The sequence below is a fragment of the Mytilus edulis genome, chromosome 1 (genome assembly GCF_963676685.1).
Source record: "Mytilus edulis chromosome 1, xbMytEdul2.2, whole genome shotgun sequence".
NCBI lineage: Eukaryota > Metazoa > Mollusca > Bivalvia > Mytilida > Mytilidae > Mytilus > Mytilus edulis.
The window spans coordinates 66,302,664-66,327,845 of record NC_092344.1 but is presented as its reverse complement, the minus strand read 5'-3'; the positions used below and the strand labels follow the sequence as shown (position 1 = coordinate 66,327,845).

General features: G+C 33.3%; 2 protein-coding genes across 2 annotated transcripts in view; one reads left to right on the top strand and one right to left on the bottom strand.

Moving 5' to 3' along the window:
* LOC139487468 (ankyrin repeat and KH domain-containing protein 1-like) overlaps positions 1-9,677 on the top strand; it is a 30,957-nt gene extending 21,280 nt beyond the window's left edge. The window contains exon 4 of the mRNA XM_071272284.1: positions 4,652-9,677. Coding sequence (XP_071128385.1) covers positions 4,652-9,555 — 4,904 coding nt within the window. The 3' untranslated portion in view covers positions 9,556-9,677. The remainder of the gene's footprint in view (positions 1-4,651) is intronic.
* A 2,969-nt stretch (positions 9,678-12,646) lies between these two features.
* Positions 12,647-18,343, bottom strand: LOC139487461 (histidine N-acetyltransferase-like). The gene is made up of 3 exons (XM_071272271.1): positions 18,018-18,343; positions 14,876-15,106; positions 12,647-13,323 (listed from the first exon to the last, which is right to left on the bottom strand). The coding sequence occupies exons 1-3, from the start codon at positions 18,276-18,278 to the stop codon at positions 12,736-12,738; spliced, it is 1,080 nt and encodes a 359-aa protein (XP_071128372.1). The 5' UTR covers positions 18,279-18,343; the 3' UTR covers positions 12,647-12,735.
* Between the last annotated feature and the right edge of the window lie 6,839 nt (positions 18,344-25,182).

The following is a 25,182-nucleotide window of genomic DNA, read 5'->3' as shown; positions in this document are numbered from 1 at the left end:
AAATTTTTGATGAAGTGAACTCCTTCAAAAAGCTAAGAAAAACTAAGCCTTCATTGTCTGTCAATAAATATATATTTTAATTTCTGATTGTGGGGCCAGTCTTCAAGTAGGTCCAAATTAGGGTCTAACATTAAACTTAGTTTGATTGCAACATGAATTGAATATATATAGGGTTCCTTGAATGATGAATTTTAATCTGTATTTATTTTCATTATTAATTAGATAATACCACATTGAGGTCCAAATGGTTTTAAATTAACTTTTTGACATCTCTTTGTTTAATTTCATTAAAATTGAATTTTTGGGATTCATTAATAATTATGCTTTCACCAATGTACTTAGATTTTGGATATCGGACCATAATAGAAAAATGTTCAATATCAATTTTTCAGTTCTTTAATCATACTCATTTTGTGTCCTATGCCGTTTAAAATTTGTATTCAATCGGAATCCAAATCCAGAGCAGTTTTACACTTAAATGTTGTACTTGCTCAACTATTCGGGGTTTTACCTCTGCACTCTTGCACTCATGCTTTATGATTAACTTACTGTTCTTACGTAATATATTCAAAACTGAAAACTGTAAACATTGTGTGATTCTAAGGGTTAAATATGTCCTGTTTAACCTGTTTAAACCTACTTGTTTGTCCTTTAATCATGATTTTGTAATGAGTCAGGTTTTTTACAAGGCATTGTTATAGCGCATTATGTTATAGTTATTGACCAAGCAAGTCTGTATATGGGTTTTAATCTGCACGGCTCGTGTGACCCCGATTAACCCGAACCACGCAGGAGTTCGGGTTAAAGGGTCACACGAGCCGTGCAAATTTAATCCAATATACCGATTTGATTGGCCAATAACTGTTTAAACACATGACGCAATCAATGTACGTGAACGTTTTAGAAATGTTGGACGATATTCCGCAATCTACGGATCCTAGGAAAGTTTATTGTAGGGTAAAGAGGGGGAAAATACGACTTTAGTAAGTTTTAAATTAATAACTTTTTGTTAGCTCACCTGGCCCGAAGGGCCAAGTGAGCTTTTCTCATCACTTGGTGTCCGTCGTCCGTCGTCGTCGTCGTCCTCTGGTGTCATCTGTTAACTTTTACTAAAATCTTCTCCTCTGAAACTACTGGGCCAAATGTAACCAAACTTGGCCACACTAATCATTGGGGTTTCTAGTTAAAAAATGAACTAAGCCAACCAAGATTGCCGCCATGGCTAAACATAGAACATAGGGGGTAAAATGTAGATTTTGGCTTATAACTCTGAAACCAAAGCATTTAGAGCAAATCTGACATCAAGTTAAATTGATTATTAAGTCAAGATCTATCTGCCCTGAAATTTTCAGATGAATCGGACAACTGGTTGTTGGGTTGCTGCCCCTGAATTGAAAATTTTAAGGAAATTTTTCCGTTTTTGGTTATTATCTTAAATATTATTATAGAAAGAGATAAACTGTAAACAGCAATAATGTTCAACAAAGTAAGATCTACAAATAAGTCGAATATGACCAAAATAGTCAGTTGACCCCTTAAGGGGTAATTGCCCTTAATAGGCAACTTTACCATTTTTTTCTTAAATTTTTGTTATCTTTTACAAAAATCTTCTCCTTTGAAACTACTGGGCCAAATATAACCAAACTTGTCTATAATCTTCATTAGGGTATCTAGTTTAAGTAAACTGTTATCTCAGAGATATGTCTCGCCTTTTTGTAATTTTGATTATGCAAATGTTGAAATCAAAATAGCAATACTTTAACATCTTACACAAGTTATGCAAATATTAATGAACCATGACTGAGTTACATGGCTCAATAATCTCCTTGTATAGTAAATGAGATGTGCCAAAGCTAATACAACTGTATACCAAATACCATTGACTTATTTTAAGTCGTTCCCAAACCTAAATACAAACATTAACTTGTAAACTATAAAAACTATAAAAAAAAGTTTCAAAGTCAATGAACCATGAAGAGTGGACAGGGCTATATAATCTGCATGGAAACGATACTTCCAGATGCCAATAAATATGCATACCAAATATCATTGACTTAACATTAGAAGTTCATCTTAAACTGAACTTATCACAAGCTAATATATTTAAACTAAGATAAGTTTCAAAGTCATTAGACTGTGATTGATGAGCGAGGCCAAATATTCTCTATTGAAATGAGATGTGCCAATGCTTATACAACTGAATACAAATTAACATTGGCCTTCCACTAATGGTTCCACTAGAACTGGCCTAATCACAAACTAAGACATGATAACTAAGATAAGTTTCAAGATCAATAGACCATGACTGAAGAGGCAGGGCCAAATAATCTCCATGGAGATGAGATGTGCCAATGCTTATACAACTGCATACCAAACATGATTGACCTACTACTTGTGGTTCACCATAAACTAGATATAATCATAAACAAGTTACTTACATACAGTACTGGTGGAATTACTGCAAACACCGCCAATGTCCTCAGCCGAGGCCATCCGTCATCATGTGTTTCGACCCCTAGCTCGGTACACTCTCAGGATGGGGGGTCCACAGTGGTGATCAATCACTGCGCATTGGTGGTGGGTTTCCAGCTACTACTATCTCTCTTCATCCATATCCAGCAAGATGCTTTCTCTGCTGCTTGGCCCAGTTTCTTGATTGCTGCTCTTCTATTCTGGCCAGTCACTCCAACTGCAGAAAACATTCTCCACACTGACTGTGCAGGGAATCCTCTGCAGCCAACCTCAACAGGAAAGTTCCATGTCTGCCATCCTCTATCTCTGCACTCTGCCAACAGTCCATCATATTTTGCCCTCTTTCTTTCATTTGCTTCGCCACATCTCTCCTCCCAGGGAACTGTCAACTCTATGATTGCTACCTTTTTACTGCTTGTAGACCAAAGTACCATGTCTGGTCTTAGGTTAGTTGGTACAATATCAGGAAATTGCATCTTCTTTCCTAGATCAACTTCTAATTGCCAATCCTTCGCCTGGTTAAGCATTCCTGATATGTTCTTTTTACTTTTCTGGCCTACTTCACCCTCCTTCACAAACTGGATTTTGATAGGTTTGTCTCTAATGTGTTTTGCATCTTTCCTCTGTTTCTTTATCACTTCAGCAAGTTCCCGGAGTACTTGGTTGTGTCGCCATGTATATCTCCCCTGTGTAAGAGCGATATTACACCCTGAAAGAACATGTTGTAGAGTTCCTCTGTTTCCGCACAAGGGACAGTCTGGTGTTTCTGAAAGTTTCCACCTGTGCAGATTTGAAGGTGTTGGTAACACATCATACACTGATCTCAGAAGGAACTGCAGTTGGTATTGCGGATATCACCATATATCTGACCATTTACGGGATCGTTGTTCCAAATCCCATCTCGACCAAGCACCTTGGCTCCCTAATTCTACTGTCTTTGCTTGTCTGTTTTCTTCTTCTCTAGATTTTATCTCTCTTTGGACAAGACTTCGTCTTTCTTGGGTGTTAGCGTTCTTCCAGTAGCAATTGACGTCATCGCCACCGACCTATGTCTCGATTTTTGACTCCTTCAAGGGGAGACAAAAATGTATCCGATGACCCGGCGCGCGAACCAAGATGGCTGCCATGTCTTAAAATAGAACATAGGGTAAAATGCAGTTTTGGGCTCATATCTCTAAAAACCAAAGCAGTAAGAGCAAATCTGACTAATTAAAATTGTCATTAGGTCAAAATCTATCTGCCCTAAAATTTTCAGACGATTCAGGCAATATGTTGTCGGGTTGCTTCCCCTGAGTTTGTAATTTTAAGAAAATTTTGCAGCTTTTGGTTATTGTCTTGAATTCTATTATAGATAGAGATAAACTGTAAACAGCAATAATGTACAGCAATATAAGAACTAAAGATAAGTCAACATGAACAAAATGGTCAATTGCCCACTTTTTAGTCTCGCTTCACACGGTGATATATTTTTTTTTATTTTATAGAATAACGTCCCTTTCAAAATTCAGGAATAGCCCCTTAAGGTAAAAATAGATTTGAACTGAGCAGTATATCTGAGATAGTTAATCTACACCTTTGCTGTGCATTATATAGATTATAGCACAGTAAGAACAAAGAGATTTTACCCTTGGCATGTGTTAAACAACATTCATTACTCGATTACTTCACATGTTAATAATAGATATACACAAATTCGTACATACACAAAACTACAAAGTTAAAAATACGTTTTAAAGCATTATCAATAAAATAAATCAACTGTAAAATAAAACTTCAACAAATTGGTCAAAAATGAATTAAAATATCATCAATGACTAGGTAAAAAAAAAACCAATAACTTTTAAGAAAAATTATGTTGCTGAAACTAGCTATATAGTTTCTATCAAAATAGTTCAAAAAGCAAGAAAAATATTATAGACTTATGGGATAAATACTTAAGGGTAATTAAAGTGACAACAACACCAAACATCAAACGAAATCTAGGGCCAATGCCTATATAAATAGAGACAATGACGCTGCCTTCTTACTTCAATTAAATGGTCAAAATTAGTTGAATTATTTGAAACTAGCAAACTCTTGTTTGTGGTGAAAAATCACAATTCAGACAATATCCAAATATTCGAACTGCAGAATAATCTAAATAAAGACAGTAATAAAGATTTTATTATTCATTTTTTAGCACAAATTAAGGAGATCCTTGAGGAGTGGAAGGACAATGAAAAGGTGTTTATAACAACAGAAGCTACCAAACATGTACTTAAATGTATAAAGGAGAACAGTTGCGTAACTGTTACTGCTAGTTCTGGTGTTGGTAAGACAGCAATACTCCGACATATGGCATTACAAATGGCAGATAAAGGGTACGATATACTTCTAGTGACAGATCCAGGTGACATTATCAAGTTTTATAACCCAAATCAGAAAACATTGTTTGTTATTGATGATTTATGTGGAAATTATTCTTTAAACCAGACCGACATAAAAGTTTGGGAACCAGTCATGGAGCGACTAAAAAAGATCCTTTCGAATACACAAGCTAAGATAATTGCAGCATGTCGATTACAAGTCTATCAGGATGACAAGTTTGAATGTTTATCAGTTTTCAAATCATGTGTATGTAACCTATTATCAGAAAGCATGTGCTTGACAAAAACTGAAAAGGAGTCAATAGCTGTGTTATATCTGAAAACTAAAGCTCCTGAGATTATAGATTATTATGATTTATATGATTGTTTCCCACTTTTATGTAAGTTATACAATGAAAATCCTGCCATTAATATCACGGATTTTTTCCAGAACCCATTTACAGTTTATAAAGCAGAAATTGACAAACTACGGACAAAAGGGTTTTCTAGTAAATACTGTGCTTTGGCTCTATGTGTCATATTTAACAACAATTTAAAGGAAGAGATATTTACAGAGGAGGTGAATGCAGAAACAAGAACTATTATTGAGAACACTTGTGAGGCATGTAGACTGGATAGAGGGACATCAAGGATTACTTTACAGGATGAACTGAACTCACTTATACATACATTCCTGAAAAAGGAACAAAACATATACAAAACTATTCATGATAAAATATTTGACTTTTTAGTGTACTACTATGGACAGAAAATAATCCACTGTTTAATAAAGAATGCACATAGTAGTTTAATCAAGGAAAGATTTTTACTAGAAAAACAAGACAATATGGATCAGTTCATGACAATTGTGCCGCATAAGTATCATGAAATGTACATACAAAGAATGATTAATGACTGGTCAAAAGGTGAAGTCGATGTTGTGCATTGTAACATCAATATGGAGATACCTCATTTCAGACAGAGATATCTATGTGTTTTGAATAAACTGGATGTATCTTACCAGAGACAATTAGCACACACCTGTGATGTATATAACATTAATACTGTCCTGTCATGGTTTTGTTTTATAGGTGACATTCCTATGATTCATTGGTGTGTTAATCATGGTGTTAATGTTAATCAGTGTGGGAGTGATGAAGTAACATCATTGAATATAGCTGCCCAAGAAGGTTGGACAGAAATATTAAGGATGTTGTTAGACATCGGAGCAGATTATAATAAATGTGACAATGGAGGTTGGTCACCTGTAATGAGTGCTTGTAGTGAGGGACATACAGAAATATTAAGGATGTTGTTAGACATAGGAGCAGATTATAATAAATGTGACAATGAAGGTTGGTCACCTGTACTGAGGGCTTGTAGTAAGGGACATACAGAAATAGTAAGGATGTTGTTAGACATAGGAGCAGATTATAATAAATGTAACAATGAAGGTTTGTCACCTGTATTGTTTGCTTGTGGTAATGGACATACAGAAATAGTAAGGATGTTGTTAGACATAGGAGCAGATTATAATAAATGTAACAATAACGATCGGTCACCTGTATTGTTTGCTTGTTGTATTGGACATACAGAAATAGCAAGGATGTTGTTAGACATCGAAGCAGATTATAATAAATGTGACATTGAAGGTTTGTCACCTGTAATGAGTGCTTGTAGTGAGGGACATACAGAAATAGTAAGGATGTTGTTAGACATAGGAGCAGATTATAATAAATGTGACAATAAAGGTTGGTCACCTGTATTGTTTGCTTGTGGTAATGGACATACAGAAATAGTAAGGATGTTGTTAGACATAGGAGCAGATTATAATAAATGTAACAATAACGATCGGTCACCTGTATTGTTTGCTTGTTGTATTGGACATACAGAAATAGCAAGGATGTTGTTAGACATCGAAGCAGATTATAATAAATGTGACATTGAAGGTTTGTCACCTGTAATGAGTGCTTGTAGTGAGGGACATACAGAAATAGTAAGGATGTTGTTAGACATAGGAGCAGATTATAATAAATGTGACAATGAAGGTTGGTCTTCTGTAAAGAGTGCTTGTAGTAAGGGACATACAGAAATAGTAAGGATGTTGTTAGACATCGAAGCAGATTTTAATAAATGTGACATTGAAGGTTTGTCACCTGTAATGAGTGCTTGTAGTGAGGGACATACAGAAATAGTAAGGATGTTGTTAGACATCGAAGCAGATTATAATAAATGTGACATTGAAGGTTTGTCACCTGTAATGAGTGCTTGTAGTGAGGGACATACAGAAATAGTAAGGATGTTGTTAGACATAGGAGCAGATTATAATAAATGTGACAATAAAGGTTGGTCACCTGTAATGAGTGCTTGTAGTAAGGGACATACAGAAATAGTAAGGATGTTGTTAGACATCGAAGCAGATTATAATAAATGTGACATTGCAGGTTTGTCACCTGTAATGAGTGCTTGTAGTGAGGGACATACAGAAATAGTAAGGATGTTGTTAGACATAGGAGCAGATTATAATAAATGTGACAATGAAGGTTGGTCACCTGTAATGAGGGCTTGTAGTAAGGGACATACAGAAATAGTAAGGATGTTGTTAGACATAGGAGCAGATTATAATAAATGTGACAACAAAGGTTGGTCACTTGTAATGAGTGCTTGTAGTAAGGGACATACAGAAATAGTAAGGATGTTGTTAGACATAGGAGCAGGTTATAATAAATGTAACAATGACGGTTGGTCACCTGTATTAGTTGCTTGTAGTAAGGGACATACAGAAATAGTAAGGATGTTGTTAGACATAGGAGCAGATTATAATAAATGTGGCAATGAAGGTTGGTCACCTGTAATGTTTGCTTGTAGTGAGGGACATACAGATATATTAAGGATGTTGTTTAACATAGGAGCAGATTATAATAAATGTAACAATGAAGGTTGGTCACCTGTAATGATTGCTTGTAGTAAGGGACATACAGAAATAGTAAGGATGTTGTTAGACATAGGAGCAGATTATAATAAATGTGAAAATGAAGGCTGGTCACCTGTATTGTTTGCTTGTGGTAATGTACATACAGAAATAGTAAGGATGTTGTTAGACATCGGAGCAGATTATAATAAATGTGACCTTGAAGGTTTGTCACCTGTAATGTTTGCTTGTAGTGAGGGACATACAGAAATAGTAAGGATGTTGTTAGACATCGGAGCAGATTATAATAAATGTAACAATGAAGGTTGGTCACCTGTAATCAGTGCTTGTAGTAAGGGACATACAGAAATAGTAAGGATGTTGTTAGACATAAGAGCAGATTATAATAAATGTGACATTGAAGGTTTGTCACCTGTAATGAGTGCTTGTAGTGAGGGACATACAGAAATAGTAAGGATGTTGTTAGACATAGGAGCAGATTATAATAAATGTAACAATAACGATCGGTCACCTGTATTGTTTGCTTGTAGTAAGGGACATACAGAAATAGTAAGGATGTTGTTAGACATCGGAGCCGATTATAATAAATGTGACATTGAAGGTTTGTCACTTGTAATGTTTGCTTGTAGTGAGGGACATACAGAAATAGTAAGGATGTTGTTAGACATAGGAGCAGATTATAATAAACGTGACAATGAAGGTTGGTCACCTGTAAAGAGTGCTTGTAGTAAGGGACATACAGAAATAGTAAGGATGTTGTTAGACATAAGAGCAGATTATAATAAATGTGACAATGAAGGTTGGTCACCTGTAATGAGTGCTTGTAGTAAGGGACATACAGAAATAGTAAGGATGTTGTTAGACATAGGAACAGATTATAATAAATGTGACAATGAAGGTTGGTCACCTGTAATGGGTGCTTGTAGTAAGGGACATACAGAAATAGTAAGGATGTTGTTAGACATAGGAGCAGATTATAATAAATGTGACAATGAAGGTTGGTCACCTGTAAAGAGTGCTTGTAGTAAGGGACATACAGAAATAGTAAGGATGTTGTTAGACATAGGAGCAGATTATAATAAATGTAACAATAACGATCGGTCACCTGTAATGTTTGCTTGTAATAAGGGACATACAGAAATAGTAAGGATGTTGTTAGACATCGGAGCAGATTATAATAAATGTGACATTGAAGGTTTGTCACCTGTAATGTTTGCTTGTAGTGAGGGACATACAGAAATAGTAAGGATGTTGTTAGACATAGGAGCAGATTATAATAAATGTGACATTGAAGGTTTGTCACCTGTAATGTTTGCTTGTAGTGAGGGACATACAGAAATAGTAAGGATGTTGTTAGACATAGGAGCAGATTTTAATAAATGTGACAATGAAGGTTGGTCACCTGTATTGTTTGCTTGTGATAATGGACATACAGAAATAGAAAGGATGTTGTTAGACATCGGAGCAGATTATAATAAATGTGACAATGAAGGTTGGTCACCTGTAATGAGTGCTTGTAGTGAGGGACATACAGAAATAGTAAGGATGTTGTTAGACATAGGAGCAGATTATAATAAATGTAACAATGAAGGTTGGTCACCTGTATTGTTTGCTTGTAGTAAGGGACATACAGAAATAGTAAGGATGTTGTTAGACATAGGAGCAGATTATAATAAATGTGACAATGAAGGTTGGTCACCTGTAAAGATAGCTTTTAAACAAGGTCACATTGAAATAGTAAGTTTGATCAATGAACGTTCCAGGAAAGTAACTGTAATATCTGAGGATATACATATAGGAGAATAGGAATGAGATATCAGTAATATTGATATGCGTATGCTTAGTACATATAAAGTCAAAGGCACAAGTCTTTGTTGTTTCATACAAATAATTTCGAAGATTTTAAACTTAATGTTAAGATTAACATCTTGTTTTATTCTTTATTCTCAATCTGTTAATAATCATGATAATAGATATAATTTTACTTTAAAATTTGCCACTGTTATTCAAAACTGTCATCCAGTTACATCACAATAAATCTGAGAAATAAAACTCTCGTCAAGAGCCCAAATGACATAGAAGTTTACAACTATAGGTTACTTTACGGCCTTCAACATTGACCAAAACCCATATCGCATAGTCAGCTATAATAAGTCCACAAATGACAAATGTAAAACTATTTAAACAAGAAAACTAACAGCATGTGTACAAAATAAATTAGCGAAATACAAATATCCATATAAAGCTAAAAGTCCATGGAGTATATATTAATTTTGTTAAGCATAATTCATGGCGTTATTTTTCTCATTTTTGATTGTTTCACAATTATATAAGCCAATGTCTTTCATTGTAGTTATTTTATAAAAAATGGTGTCCAAATTTATAAGCATTATAAAGAGGCAAACCATTCTTTTTGTAAATAATTTCTTTTTTAATATGATTGTTAAAAAATGATAACGTTTGTGTGACACAATTCAGATCAACTGATTTCAAGTTTTAGCAAAATAGCGTTAATAAATAGACAAATGGGGTGCTTGATTTGGTTTTGTAAAGTTTTTATGGTTAACTTAAAGGTAAATGGTCAAAAGTTTGTAAGAAGAATTTCAAATGTATTTGCTATACTATAGAATCATTGTTAGGTCTAAATTATTCATTCTGTACTTATAAAGGTTGACATGTCTGTTTGACATGTTAAACTGATACGACCTCTATTTCATTTTTTTACGACCGCAAAAAAATTGTGCGGTCGTATATTGATAACACGTCGTCGTCGTCGTCGTCCGAAGACACTTGGTTTTCGCACAATAACTTTAGTTTAAGTGAATGGATCTCTATGAAAATTAAACACAAGGTTTGAACCCACCTTTGAAAAGGAAGGTTGGGATTGATTTTGGGGGTTATGGTTCCAACAGTTTAGGAATTAGGGGCCTAAAAAGGGATCCAAATAAGCATTTTTCTAGTTTCCAGACAATAACTTGTGTGTAAGTGTATGTATCTTTCTGAAATTGTACAACAAGGTTCTATACCAAAAAAGAAAGGTTGGTATTGATTTTGGGGAATATGGTCCTAAGTGGTCAGGGATTAAGGACCAAAAAGGAGTCAAAAACTACTTTTCTAAAACTTTGTATAAATTGCTTATTTCTTGACCAATTTCAATGGGGTTTTATTCTAGAATTCTTGGGGTTCTTTAAAATGCTAATATCTAACCGAGTATTAAAGTGGTTTTTTTTAATTTTGGGCCCCGTTTTAAATTACCCTTTATAAACATAAAAAATGCTGACATTTTTCGTTTCCGTTCTCTAACTTTAGTTTGCTTCATCCAAATGTTATGAAACTTATACACACTGCTTATAACTAAATGAATCATGCATTTGTTTGTGGAAGTTGACTCAGGCATATTTACAAGCGGGGGCATCTGTGGCCCATAGATTCATTCTCCATTTAGTTTTAGTTTTTATTTTTAAGTCCCTTAACAAATGACAAAATCAGAAGCTCAAACACACCAAACGAATGGAATGACATTGATTCATAATTTTTTTGTCTTTCGTATTTTTTCAATGGCGTTGTCAGCTGCTCTTTGTCTTAGCCGCATTCAATGTCAATTTGGTATCTTCTGTTCCTTTTTCACAGGTGGAGCCGCATTCAATGTCAATTTGGTATCTTCTGTTCCTTTTTCACAGGTGGGAACACCACTAGACTAGAAGTATACCATTGTAGTGTTCAGTTACTAAACATGATTTTAAAAATCGGGACGACTAATAGATAAGCAAACTTTTTGAATATCAGCCTAATATTGCACTTGAAACCAAATCAGTTTAGAGAATGACATTATAACGCGACATTTGAATGTTAAAACTGTCGCGGTATAAATCCTTGCGAGTGTGTCAAAATCAGATCTTCATCTGTATGCTCTATTTATTTGGATTTTGCAACTGGTATGAAAATTAAAACAACTAGATAAGTACAATATGGAAATAACACTTTATAAATTGGGTACGTCCAAAGCACCTTCCTTGATTAGATATCAATATAAATACAGGGACCTAAACAAAATAGCCAAATCTATCTAAGGTCAACTTACATTTCTGAAATTCCTCATTGATAACTAAAGAAACTTTTTAGAAATTAAGGTTCTGATTTATGTTTTCATATCCCTCATAGTAAGTTTACATTAGAATAATTTGGAAATCGTTAGAAGGTCGCTTTGGTCAAATACATTCTAAATTGTCTACGTATGTTTACAACCCTTGGTATCAATTGTTTAGGTATGAGAGTTCATGATGAAGGCTTATCGAGCAAAGCACTTCAAACATACGAGTACATTTATAAACTACATGGTCTACACCAAGTTGTCAAATCCTACTAATATTAAATGAGATGAGATGGAAAATACGATACACATTATAATATGAAAATCATTTTTACACTTTTCTTGATCCTGTTAAATTCTTTGTTTGTCCTTATACTACAGCATACAATCAAATTTAACCTATAACTTTTTTTTATCTAGTTAACACTTTTTGTTGGGGTGAAGTCTCATTTATTGTGCCTTTCGTATAGTTAATGTATTAATTGAAGAAATGTTCAATGCATTATATCATTTATCAATTTAGTTGTGCCATTTGTCTAATAAATTGTTCTAAAATTGTCCGTTAATAAAATTAAGTATAATTAGGAAACTGAAAAAGGTTTCAACACGCTGAAGTAAGGTTGACCTTTGATGGATTTAGGTTTTTTTCATGGTTTTTATGAAAAAAATTGCTCTTTAATAGTTCACTTCTTATACATCCTTGGTTTGAAATATTCGGCTTTGAGCGTTCCTGGTGACGATCAATGCAGAAAAACGATTCTGATGTACGAAATTTGTAAAATTTTGTTATAACGAAAACGAAAAACGTAAACATATTCAAGTTGCATGTGTTCCTCGATCAAACAACAACTCATAGACGTAGACAACTAACGATTGATAAAATAAAAGAAAAATTATCAATATTTGTTATCAGATTTTGAACTAAAAAAAAATCTCAGACTCAAAAGTGATTTAGTGCTGCTCTCCCATACATCTACCCTAAAATGGTTACTGTTGTTGTTTCTTTCAAAGCCGAATAAGAGAAAAGCTTCGTCAACTCTTTTGCTTGGTATTTCGTCTGCTATTACTATTTCCACGCAAATATTATCTGCTGCAAGACATACAATTTCTTTTAAATGAAGGAAAAGATGTTCTTTAAAATTTGCGTCAGTATTTCCATAAACATCAAGGTGGTAGAACAATCCGTTGAAAGTATAAGCATATGTTCCTATGATTATTAATGCGTTGTTGGGTTGATGCAAACACGAGGCAACAGTCGTTGTCCTTTTATTCATAATTAAAGGGATATTTGAAGGAAGTGTTCGGTACGCCATCCAATATTTCAATAATCGACCTTCTGGGAAAAGATACTTGCATAGTATATGCGAAGAAAATAATTCTTTAAGATGGTTAATGGTAATAACCTGCGCTGAAGCTGGATAATTTTCGTTGAGAATTAATTTGTTTACAATCTTTTTTCTGCTTGTAAAGTATTGGACCATTTTCTGAAAAGAATAAGTACATGTATACGTTAGTACTTTTCATAATATTCATCATAATAGTGAAAAATATTTTATTCTTTTTTATTCATATTTACAACAAACTGACCTTATGTTATCGTTTATAATTACAGAAAGTGGAAATGATTAATGATATAAATTCGTTTTTATTCTAATGATAAGTTGTGGTCTATACATTTATGTACTCTTAATTTATGTGTTTTTGAGTTTTACGACACATGGTCTAGATAGGCAAATACAGAGATGTGCTCAAGAACACGATCGTATTTTTAGACTGAAAAAAACGGCAAAAGATACAGAAGGGCAATCGAATTCCATAAGTATAAGAGAAAATGAAACCACTATAACCAACCATTATCTGTCAAACACATAAAAGATAAACAACAGTCGTACAAAACATTATATAGAAATACAAAAACTCAGCAATACAAACGAAGCTAATTGGTGATCTAAGATGGTAAGCCGATCCTTCACCATAAATGGCACCCTATATAGTAATCAAAGATACCAGGATCATAATTCAATACGCCAGACGTGTGTTTCATCTATATAAGACTCATCATTGACGCTCAGATCAAAATAGTTTTAAAGCCAAACAAGGACAAAGTTGAAGAGCATTGAGGACCCAAAATTCCAAAAAGTTGTGCCAAATACGGCTAAGGTAATCTATTCCTGGGATAAGAAAATCCTTAGTTTTTCGAAAATTCAAAGTTTTGTAACAGGAAATTTATAAAAATGACCGTATCAATAATATTCATATCAACACCGAAGTGCTGACTACTGGGCTGATGATACCTTCGGGGACGAAACGTCCACCAGCAGTGTCATCGACCAATGTGTTTCGATAAATTTTGAAATAGTTTAATTCATGAAAAAAAATCAATGTTAGAAACGATAAAGTCAATATTGGAAGACTTAAAAACAATATAACATTGATAAAGTTATAGAATGCATTCATTCAATGGGACACAGGAAAGTATTGGTCGTATGTAAATTTTCGGAATTCTTCGGACAACATCAACGTAAGAATTAAGTTATGACATCCAGCTTGTTACAAGGTTAAAACATGTAACAGTCTCTTCATTATTTATAGTTTGTTTTAACTGACCCAACAGTATCACCCCTAGTTTTTTGGTGGGGTTCGTGTTGTTTATTCTTTAGTTTTCTATGTTGTGTCGTGTGTGCTTTTGTTTGTTTGTCTTTTTAGCCATGGCGTTGTCAGTTGTTTTAGATATATGAGTTTGACTGTCTCTTTGGTATCTTTTATAATAAAGATTATATCCCAATTGTCAATTTAGTGTTTAGCTGTATGCTTATATTTAAAGTTGCACTCAGCAGTACATGAAATAAATAATTATTAAACCCATACAAACTTCTATATCCTCGTCATAGTGATGACATCACGGAAGACATCACAACAATAATGGCAGTTACAATATCATCGACGCCAAATGTATAAGAAAGCACAATAACATTACCGTGAAAAAAATATTTAAGAAAGGTCAAACGTGCAAGAGAGACATGAAAGTACACTAACCTTTGACATAATTTTGTCAGCACTTTTGAGAAAAAATCCACTAGAAAACTTCTGACTGGATGTCCCATCTATGCAAGCAACGAATTGCATTGCAGTTTCATAATTGACAGTTCTATGGTGATCAAACATTTTTGGGGTTAGACAATAATCATGATATTTTGCTGAAACTCTTACTCCGAACAGTCCAATAGTTTCTTCGTCATCAATCAACGATGCAAAGTGCAATGCCACCTGTAAGAAGAAATTAACTTATTTTTTTGTAATGATTCTTACACTCTATCAAAAAGGGTGTTACTGAAAGGAAAGGTACAATCGAAATATTCATCAAAATCATCAATCCATAATAGGGGCCTCGGTGGCCGAGTGGTCTAAGTAGTTACTGTAATCACTTAAATTAGATATAAGCGGATGAGGTATTATTGCCGATGGAACAACTCTTTGTGTTACGGCTAAATACGGCCTGTATGAGGTAGCATTGGGCACTGACGTTGTTTATAGTCTTAATAGCGTGTTATAGTATTCTTTAGTTTGTCTTTATGCATATTACTTTTACTGTTTAGTCTGTTTTTGGTATGATAATTTTTGTATTCTTGTATTTCATTTTTCCTAATAGGCTTTGTCTATATGCCTTTTTGTGATTTTTTGTTACATATGACGTGGATCTGTACTTATACATCCCATCATTGTGTTATTGTGCCGTGGTAACTGTTTGCTTACATATTTGTTTGTTTTTAAAGTGATTAACATAACAATACAATGTTGACTGCTGTACCCCTATTTTTGACAATTTTTCCTATAAAATAGATATAGGAAGATGTTGTTTGCTGTATGCTTTTTTCACACATCGTTGTAAATATAATGGAATTTTATGTGACTGTTATAGATGTGAGAGGTTTAGCTAGCTGTTAAACCACATTTATATCCACCATTTTCTTCACCAAAAAAATGTCTGTACCAAATCAGGAATATAGCAGTTGTCTATTCGTTTGATGTGATTAAGCTTTTGATTTTGCCATTTGATTACGAACTTTCGGTTTTGATTTTCCTCGGAGTTCAGTATTATTGTGATTTTACTTTACACACCGAACAGCAAGCTATAAAGGGCTCCAAAAACGACAAGTGTAAAACCATTCAAATAGGGAAACCAACGGACTTATCTATATAAAGAAACGAAAAACACGTATGAACCACATCAAACAACGACAACCACTGAATAATAGGTTTGTGCATTAGAACATTACGACATACAAAGACTCACTATAAAATATCAATTGAAATAGCTTAACGGAATCTAAAGACATATAAATAAAAGCATGCAAACATACACTGAACGAATAAACTTTGACTAAATGGCGTGTAATAAAATAACTTACACAGGTAAAGATAATATTTCTGTTGTACATTGAGTACGGAAATATTTAAAAATAAATAAATTTGTTGGGCTAAAGTGCGAGGAAAGAATTGAAAATTTATCATCACACTTTAAACCTATAAAAGGTGGTATAATATATTGAAAATAGTGAGATGAGAGTTATTTATAACACAAAATGGGTAAACATTGAAAGACAAAAATGCATCACAAATTTTATCAAAATGTCAAACTATAGTACGATTTGAGAGTACTCGAAGTTACCAAAAACTACTTACCAGCCAAAAACAATTAACAATAAAAAGTCAAACATCAGAGACTAAAATCAACTAAAACATCCCATGGAATAAGTGGTTTAACGTAATGGACAGTCAAAACCGACTTGTATTACAGGCAGAAGAACAGTAAGGATTTAACATCATAATGTATATGTATGTATATTATTAAACCAGTGTTTTCAATATCACAAACTAGTCAAAACATTTATTAAATGTTATCATCGGTACAAGGACATCATTCGTTAATATAAAACAATATGCAGATATCTTATATATTCAGGTATTTCAATCTTTTATGTTCATATTCAAACCTCAAAAATGTCGAGTCGGCATTCACCTCAATTTATTCAGCAGGGATATTGTTACGATACTGTTTTCACGTCATCAAGGATGGCATATTTTGGTATTTATATTGATTCACTCATAGATTCTTTGCATCGGAAATAAAAACATTTATTCTAAAACCAGTTGTTGGCATGATACGGGTTATGGTCTTCTGGTATATTTTATGATGGTATAATACTAATCCCTTAACGGGAGTGATTGTGCTTGAAAGGTAACAGTACTAAACCGCTGTACAAATTGAGTTCTGGAGCTGACATGTCAGTAACTGCTGGTAGTCCTTTGTAAATTTATGTATCATTGTCATTTTTCTTAGTTTCTTTTGTTACCTTTTCTGATATCGGACTCGGACTCGGAACTGAGTTTAACTGCGTATTGATGTGTGTTTCTTCATTCTACATTAGCTAGATGTATAAAAGATGGATGAGATCTCACAAAACATGTTTAACCCTGTCGCATTTAAGCGCCTATCCAAAGTCATGAGCCCCTGGCATTTGTTTGTCTTGTAAGTTTTTAAATTTTAGTGCATCTTTGTTTTGAAGTGTAACATATACACTCATCATAGATACCAGGATTGCAATTTTATATTTTTTAAACTGAGGAATAGCTCTAGTTGAGTCTACTTTCTGCAATATGTTTTCTAATGATTTGGTATTTTCTTTAATAAGGGTTTGACATGAATATCAATAATGTGGTCATTTTTATAAATTTCCTGTTTACAAAACTTTGAATTTTTCGAAAAACTAAGGATTTTCTTATTCCAGGCATAGATTACCTTAGCCGTATTTGGCACAACTTTTTGGAATTTTGGATCCTCAATGCCCTTCAACTTTGTACATGTTTGGCTTTATCAATATTTCGATTTGAGCGTCACTGATGAGTCTTATATAGACGAAACGCGCGTCTGGCGTACTAAGTTATAATCCTGGTACTTTTGATAACTATTAAAATACTCCAGCAATCAAATTTTTATTTACATTTGAATTTATCTAAGATTTCGTATTTTGATATTCTACTATGTCACCAATTATTTTTATTAAGGAACAGATTGTATTATCCAATAACTGAAAAACAATCTACGTCCATGTACCGTACAATATTTATTTCCCCAGATTGATTGGTTCACACAAAAAACTATGAGTAATAAACCTACCGGTTTTTCATTTACAGTTGCAACGTATGCTTTGGTCATTGGACTTTCTACAAGCATTTTGTAGGTATCTGGTAATGGGTCATAACCTCCATGAAGTTCTTTCGGGTCTCTTATTTCAATAACGTTGTCATAATCATCTAAGGTAGCTCTTCGAACTTTGATTGTGGCATTTTTTGTGAGAATGTTATATCGTCTTGCAATGCAGCATTTGTTGACTATATAAGGAACCAATCTTGATTTCAAATACTGAGGTGTGAACATTATAATTCGTAGTTATCTCAGGTTTAGGGTCGTTTATTATGATACGAAATGCAGCTGGTAACTTACCACCCTGTAATGTAATATAAATCATAAACAACGGTTCAACAGTAATAACATGAGTACAATGATAACGCAATGAGAATTTCAAATTAAAATAAATTATACACATTCTAAACAAACTTTTTTCTCCTTTTTCATTATTCTAACAAAATATGTTAAAATAGTTTAATACCTTCTGCTGTTGTGTTTTTTTTATTTTGGTCGGGTTGTTGTCTCTTTGACACATTCCCCATTTCCATTCTCAATTTTAATTGAGTTTTATCACTTTTTTTTACTTACAAACAATATTTGAATGACCTGGGTTGTTGTTTTTTTTTTAATCTTCGATAATGAGCCAGAAGTGGTCTACTTATTTTTTTGCATTATAAAATCTTCTTTTCCTCTCCCACCTCTCCTTTTTATATAGGTTGTTAATAGTTATCAAATATACCAGGATTATAATTTAGTACGCCAGACGCGCGTTTCGTCTACATAAGACTCATCAGTAACGCTCATATCAAAATATTTATAAAGCCAAACAAGTAAAAAGTTGAAGAGCATTGAGGATCCAAAGTTCCAAAAAGTTGTGCCAAATACGGCGAAGGTAATCTATGCCTGGGATAAGAAAAGTTAAGACGGAAGAGGCACATAACAAATATGACATTGATATATGTTTGCATGCAAATATAATATATTGTGTGCTGTGTGATACTCGTTTTTATGGTATTGCTACCTTAAGAGAACATACATGTAGGAACGATCAACTTATGACTATCGTAGGAAATATCTCAGTATTGGTTAATTTTAAAAACTGATTTAAAAAAAAAAAGTAAATGTAATTCATATAAAGAATATCGATAAATACTAATTTAATGTACAAATAAAACTTTAAATACGAAATTGCGAGAAAAAAGAATAAAATGAAGAAATTAATTGGTTCAAGTTAGTTGAATTCAATTTACTATTACCCCTGTATCGGTAGTGATAAAGTTAAAGGATAAAATCATGCATTCTTGATATCATTACATCGAATTTTTATTGTTGACAAATCCTAATCTGTTAACCTATAAGATCTAGTTATAAGCAGATAACGGAGAAAAGATAATTAGAGAATAACAAGATAATTTGCAAAATTTATCTAAAAAATGATTATAATTTATATAAATAAACTTATGATTATCTTAAGACCATCATGAGACACCTCTCGTGTAGTCCTATATTTATGACCAACTTTAAGAGATGTCATAATTTAGAAACACTTTGTGAAACCCACTTAGACTTAAGTTATGTCGTAAGACCATCCTAAGACATGTGTTAGTCCTGTGTCAGCTTCGTAAAACTAGGCCTAGGTACTCAAAGCCCTCTAATATATATTGCTTGTCTTAACTACAGATACTTATAGTCATGTTAATGTGTGTAATAATTGTTATTGAAAAACAAAGTGTTACAATGATTAAAGTGTTTAAAAAAAAGCATAACTGTAGCTGTGTTGTAAACATAACAAAAATAAAATTGGTTAAAAATCGACACTTTTTCTTCCGGTTTCGGATGTAAATGTGTCTGTTGATGTGGTCGGGTACCTAGGGAATCACACTCAAGTACCAACAATATGTAGAAACATATATTTAAAAAAATCATACAATGTGTAAAAATCCACTAATTTCACTAAAATGTTTGTTTAATTTGAATTTAAAATATATTCCAGTATTGTAAATTCAGAAGTTATTGCGTGCATTTATCGTTGCATTTTTTAAACAATGGATATAAATGCGATATCAGTTATTGTGACCTTAGGAAAAACTAAATAAAGAAGTATATATGCATCAGATTCCAGAATGGGAGTTCTCATTTTTGCGATACTCACACAGTCGCTTTATTCATATTAATGAAAAATTTCGCAATAATTTCAGAATGAACAGTAAAAACTTTTTACCTAACTTAATTATTAATACAAACGATCAAAACTTGTTTCAAAGTGCCAAAAGTGATTGTCAAGACCGCTGTTAATCTTTTAAAATTCTTCACGTTATTTTACACATGAATAAATCGTGACTTCGAGTGGTAAAGCATATCAGTAGATAATTGCATACCTTTACAATAAAGAAATCAGTCTGAAGCAGTCAGGAAAATATTTTATGTTATTATATCTTAATTCCATATATTTCCTACAATTTTAAACAAACCAGATAAACAAAGGCCAGAGGCTACTGACTTGGGACAGGCGCAAAAATGCTGCGGGATTTAACATGTTTATCTGCTTTTTGGTCAGGCTGATGTCTCTTTGATATAAAAAATAGAAACATCAAGGAATTAAAACAAATTGCTGTGTGAATCTATCTGAAAATACTTTATCAAATTAATCTAAAACGAGTAAATTATCCACTACTTGTATATATAAAAAAGAAGATGTGGTATAATTGCCAATGAGACATCTCTCTACAATAGATCAAATGACACAGAAACTACTATACGTCACCGTACGGCCTTCAACAATGAGCAAAGCCAATACCGCATAGTCAACAATAAAAGGTCCCGAAATGACAAATGCAAAACAATTCAAACGAAAAAACTAACGGTCTAATTTATGTACCAAAAAAAAGAACGAAAAACACATATGTAACACATCAACAAACGACCACAACCACTGAATTACAAGCTCCTGACTTGGAACAGGCTCATACATAAAGAATGTGGCGGGGTTACACATGTTAACGCGATCCCAACCACCCCCTCCCTAACCTGGCAGTGGTGTAACAGTACAACATAAGAATGAACAATACAAATCAGTTGAAAAAGGCTGAATACAAATAGAAATACATCTAACAAATATACAGAGTGGCCGTGGCCGTTTACTTGTATATCCTAAAAACAGAGGCACTAAGTACATATCTAAGAGTACTCGCAGTTACTGACAGCTTGTTCAAAGCCAATAACAGCTAATAAAAAAATATGCATCTAAGACTAAATTCTTACCAAGATTTTCTGTAAATGTTGATTTGAGACCCACTGGAAAGAAATGCACCACTATTATTCTGTGTAACAGAATGTCATTGTTGCGTCAAGAATATTGATTTATCTTGCATGTCATGTTTTACTTCAATTGAATTTTAAAACTGTAAGAAAAATTGATTTCTTGTTCCAAAATACCGTGTGTTGCACTTTTTCAAACATGCTAAATGTTTATAATTACATGACTGTATAAATGAACATTCAAACATTAGATGAATTTCATTTCTTTTATGTGTCAGAAAACATGCACATATACGAATAAGCTGACAATAATTCAAGTGAAACAGGGATGGGGGTATACAAAGTACTGTAAAAGAAAAGTTAGAGTATATGCAGTTATTTTTGTATGGTATAGATAAACATGCTTCTTATGTTGTTCATGCGGTCTTATGTTGTACTGTTATACCACTGTCCCACGTTAGGGGGGATTGGGATCCCGCTAACATGTTTAACCCTGGAACATTATATATGTATTTGCCTGTCCCAAGTCAGGAGCATGTAATTCAGTGGTTGTCGTTTGTTTATGTGTTACATATTTGTTTTTCGTTCATTTTTTTGTACATAAATATTAGACCGTTAGTTTTCTCGTTTGAATTGTTTTACATTGTCATTTCGGGGCCTTTTGATTTATATCTGACTATGCGGTATGGGCTTTGTTCATTGTTGAAGGCCGTACTGTGAACCATAGCTGTTAATTTCTGTGTTATTTTGGTCTTATGGACAGTTGTCTCATTGGCAATCATACCACATCTTCTTTTTTATATATATACTTTTCCAGGTATTAGCTAATAACCGTACTCTCTCATATTGTTATATGTAATATTGCGATCGGTAACCAGTCTAACCCTCCGGGTCAACTTTGATTTCATTAACTCGGGTTACTGCGCAAGCGCGCTGGACAGTTAAATCAAGCAATAACTTACAAGTCGAGTAAACTTCTCAAACCCTTAAAAAAAATGTTTTTACACGATTATCTTAAATATTCATATTGATGCTCCATTTATGCGAATTATGTTTTCTGGTCTGTGCGTCCGTTCGTCAGGCCGTTCGTTTGCCCGTTCGTCCCGCTTCAGGTTAAAGTTTTTGGTCGAGGTAGTTTTTGATGAAGTTGACGTCCAATCAACTTGAAACTTAGTAAACATATTTCCTATGATATGATCTTTCCAATCTCAATTCCAAATTAGAGATTTTATCACAGTCCACTGAACATAGAAAATGATAGTGTGGATGGGGCATCCGGGTACTTGGGACACATTCTTGTTTATATCTTATTTAACTATAAGAGTAATGATATTGGTGTTAAAAGTGTTATATCTTATTTAAGTAAAACTATAAGAGTTAATCGATGAACACATTTTCATTTTGTATTGTATCAATAACTGAGCTGTTTTTTCATATTTTGGTTTTATAAACTTTTTATCATTTGTTACCCAATGTAAACATGGTCAGATAGTAGTAGCTTAAATTTGAAGATCTTTTGTTTTCAGTTTTTACTTACTTCACTTGTTCTACCATCTTGTTTTCCTACTCGACTCGACTAAACCCGCCATCTAGGTAGGTAAAACCCGACTCAGGTCAAAAGGTTCAGTTGATGACGTTTTAGAAAAATTCTATCCGTTCGATTTAAACTTTGTTTACGCGAGTAACCCGAGTTAATCAAATCGAAGTCGACATCCGTGTGAATTGCTTCTCCCATATACCCAGTTTTACGGTTTTAGTTTTCTATGTAGGAAGTTTTCACTTTGCTGTCTGTTTGTACATATATTGATAGTGTGCATGGGGTCAGGGTTTTAATTTTCATTATTATTTGCTCTTTTGGGAGATAGTTGAACTTTGTAATGTCAAGACGAAAAGCGCCTGAGACGTGCAAAATTGTAAGCATGGTGCCTTATCAGTTTTTGTTTTTGTTTTTTACAATGCAGTCTTTTTGGAAATCAATACAAATACAAAAACAAATGTAGCTTTTCTGAATCTTTAACATTACGTTTAACAGCTACTCAAACTTCCCTTGACAAATAAACATTCAAAGTTAAAAAAAAATAAAAAAAATCTGTTCTTCAATAACTCTCTTTGAAATAAAAAAAAAATCATTGAATTAATAATCCTAGACAATATGAACACACTTGCATATTTTAAGTATTTTTCTTTCTAAATATAAACATAGTAGAATGATGGCCATTAGAGTCAAAATATGTTTCTGGTTTATTTGATGAACTATTTAGATCAGACCTGGTAACTTTTCCAACTCTTTACTCCAGTTCGTATTCAGTATTATTCCTTATTATATTGTTTTTTTTGTGAATTTTATTTTCGTTTGTAGTATAATGTATTACATGCATTCCTACTATGTTTTTTCTTCATTACCTAATGTACTTTGTGTTTATATTTATATAGGGGGAAAACGTCACTAATGTTGTTGTAACTTGTGTCCAATCCCTTTTGCTACTTTTGCAAATAAAATATGTTTAAACTAAACTAATTTGAGGCCGGAAACTATCTGACAAAAATGCGGCGGGGTTAAACATGTTTGTGGGATCTCAACCCTCCCCCTATACCTCTAGCCAATGTAGAAAAGTAAACGCATAACAATACGCACATTAAAATTCAGTTCAAGAGAAGTCCGAGTCTGATGTCAGGAGATGTAACCAAAGAAAATAAACAAACAAAATGACAATAATATGGTTCATGCCGTACACTTGAAAATTGTTTATAATTCAAGTGGATACGAATGAGGCATAAGTCTCATAACATAGTGGTATTTACAGTTTACACTGCAATTTGAAATGCAGAACCTTTACAAAGACCTCAAGAAAACCATTTTGCTTAGTTAAGTCTTTGATTTTAAATTCAGATATATTGGAGATTTCCGGTCTCTCTTTTACCCACACATTAGTCAGTCAGTACTTACATTACCCAGTTAGATTGTGATAAAGGATACTACAGAAACTAGAATGTTTGCGTCATATATCTTGACCTTTTCTTTGATTTTGAGACAGATTGACGACTACAAACAAAACTCTATGATAAACTTTTGTAGCCAGGCGATTTTAATTTTCCAATTGTCAATTTCCCCATGTCTCAATGTACTATTCTCCTCGGCGCCATAGTATAATATGCACAATCATTCAAGCAAGCATAATATAACACAAATTATACAACAGCACTAAATGAAATCACACATTATACATTTGTAGCACAAACAATAGGCAACCACTGTATACAAGTCTATTCCACGTGAAGACGGTGGGAGGCTGCATCACCAAACTCTACTGTTGTGACTACCTGGTTGCGCATCAAAATATAATTTTACTCATCTCCAAGAACTTTAAACTAATTCAAATTAGTTAAGCGAATCGAATTCGAAATACGTATGAACGCAGCATCAGTGCATGGTTGTCGTTTGTTTATGTGTTACATATTTATTTTTCGTTCATTATTTGTACATAAATAAGCCAAGGCCGTAAGTTTTCTCTTTTGAATTGTTTTACATTGTCATTTCCGGGTCTTTTATAGCTGACCATGCATTATGGGCTTTGCTCATTGTTGAAGGCTACATATGTTGACCTATAGTTGTTGATAGCTGTGTCATTTTGGTCTCTTGTGGATAGTTGTCTCATTGGCAATTATACCACATCTTCTTTATTTTTAATTTTTACATGTATTATCTTTATTATATATAATTATAATAACACAATTTAAAAAAAAATATTATTTCATTTATTTTATTAAAGTTTCTGTAATACCAGGGCCGTAAATTGCGAGCAGAGCGAGGCGAAAAAAATTTTGGACCCTTTTTAGACAAAAAATGAATTTTTTTTCGGGTTTTTTTCCCTGTATGCAATGTACCTCCCCAGAA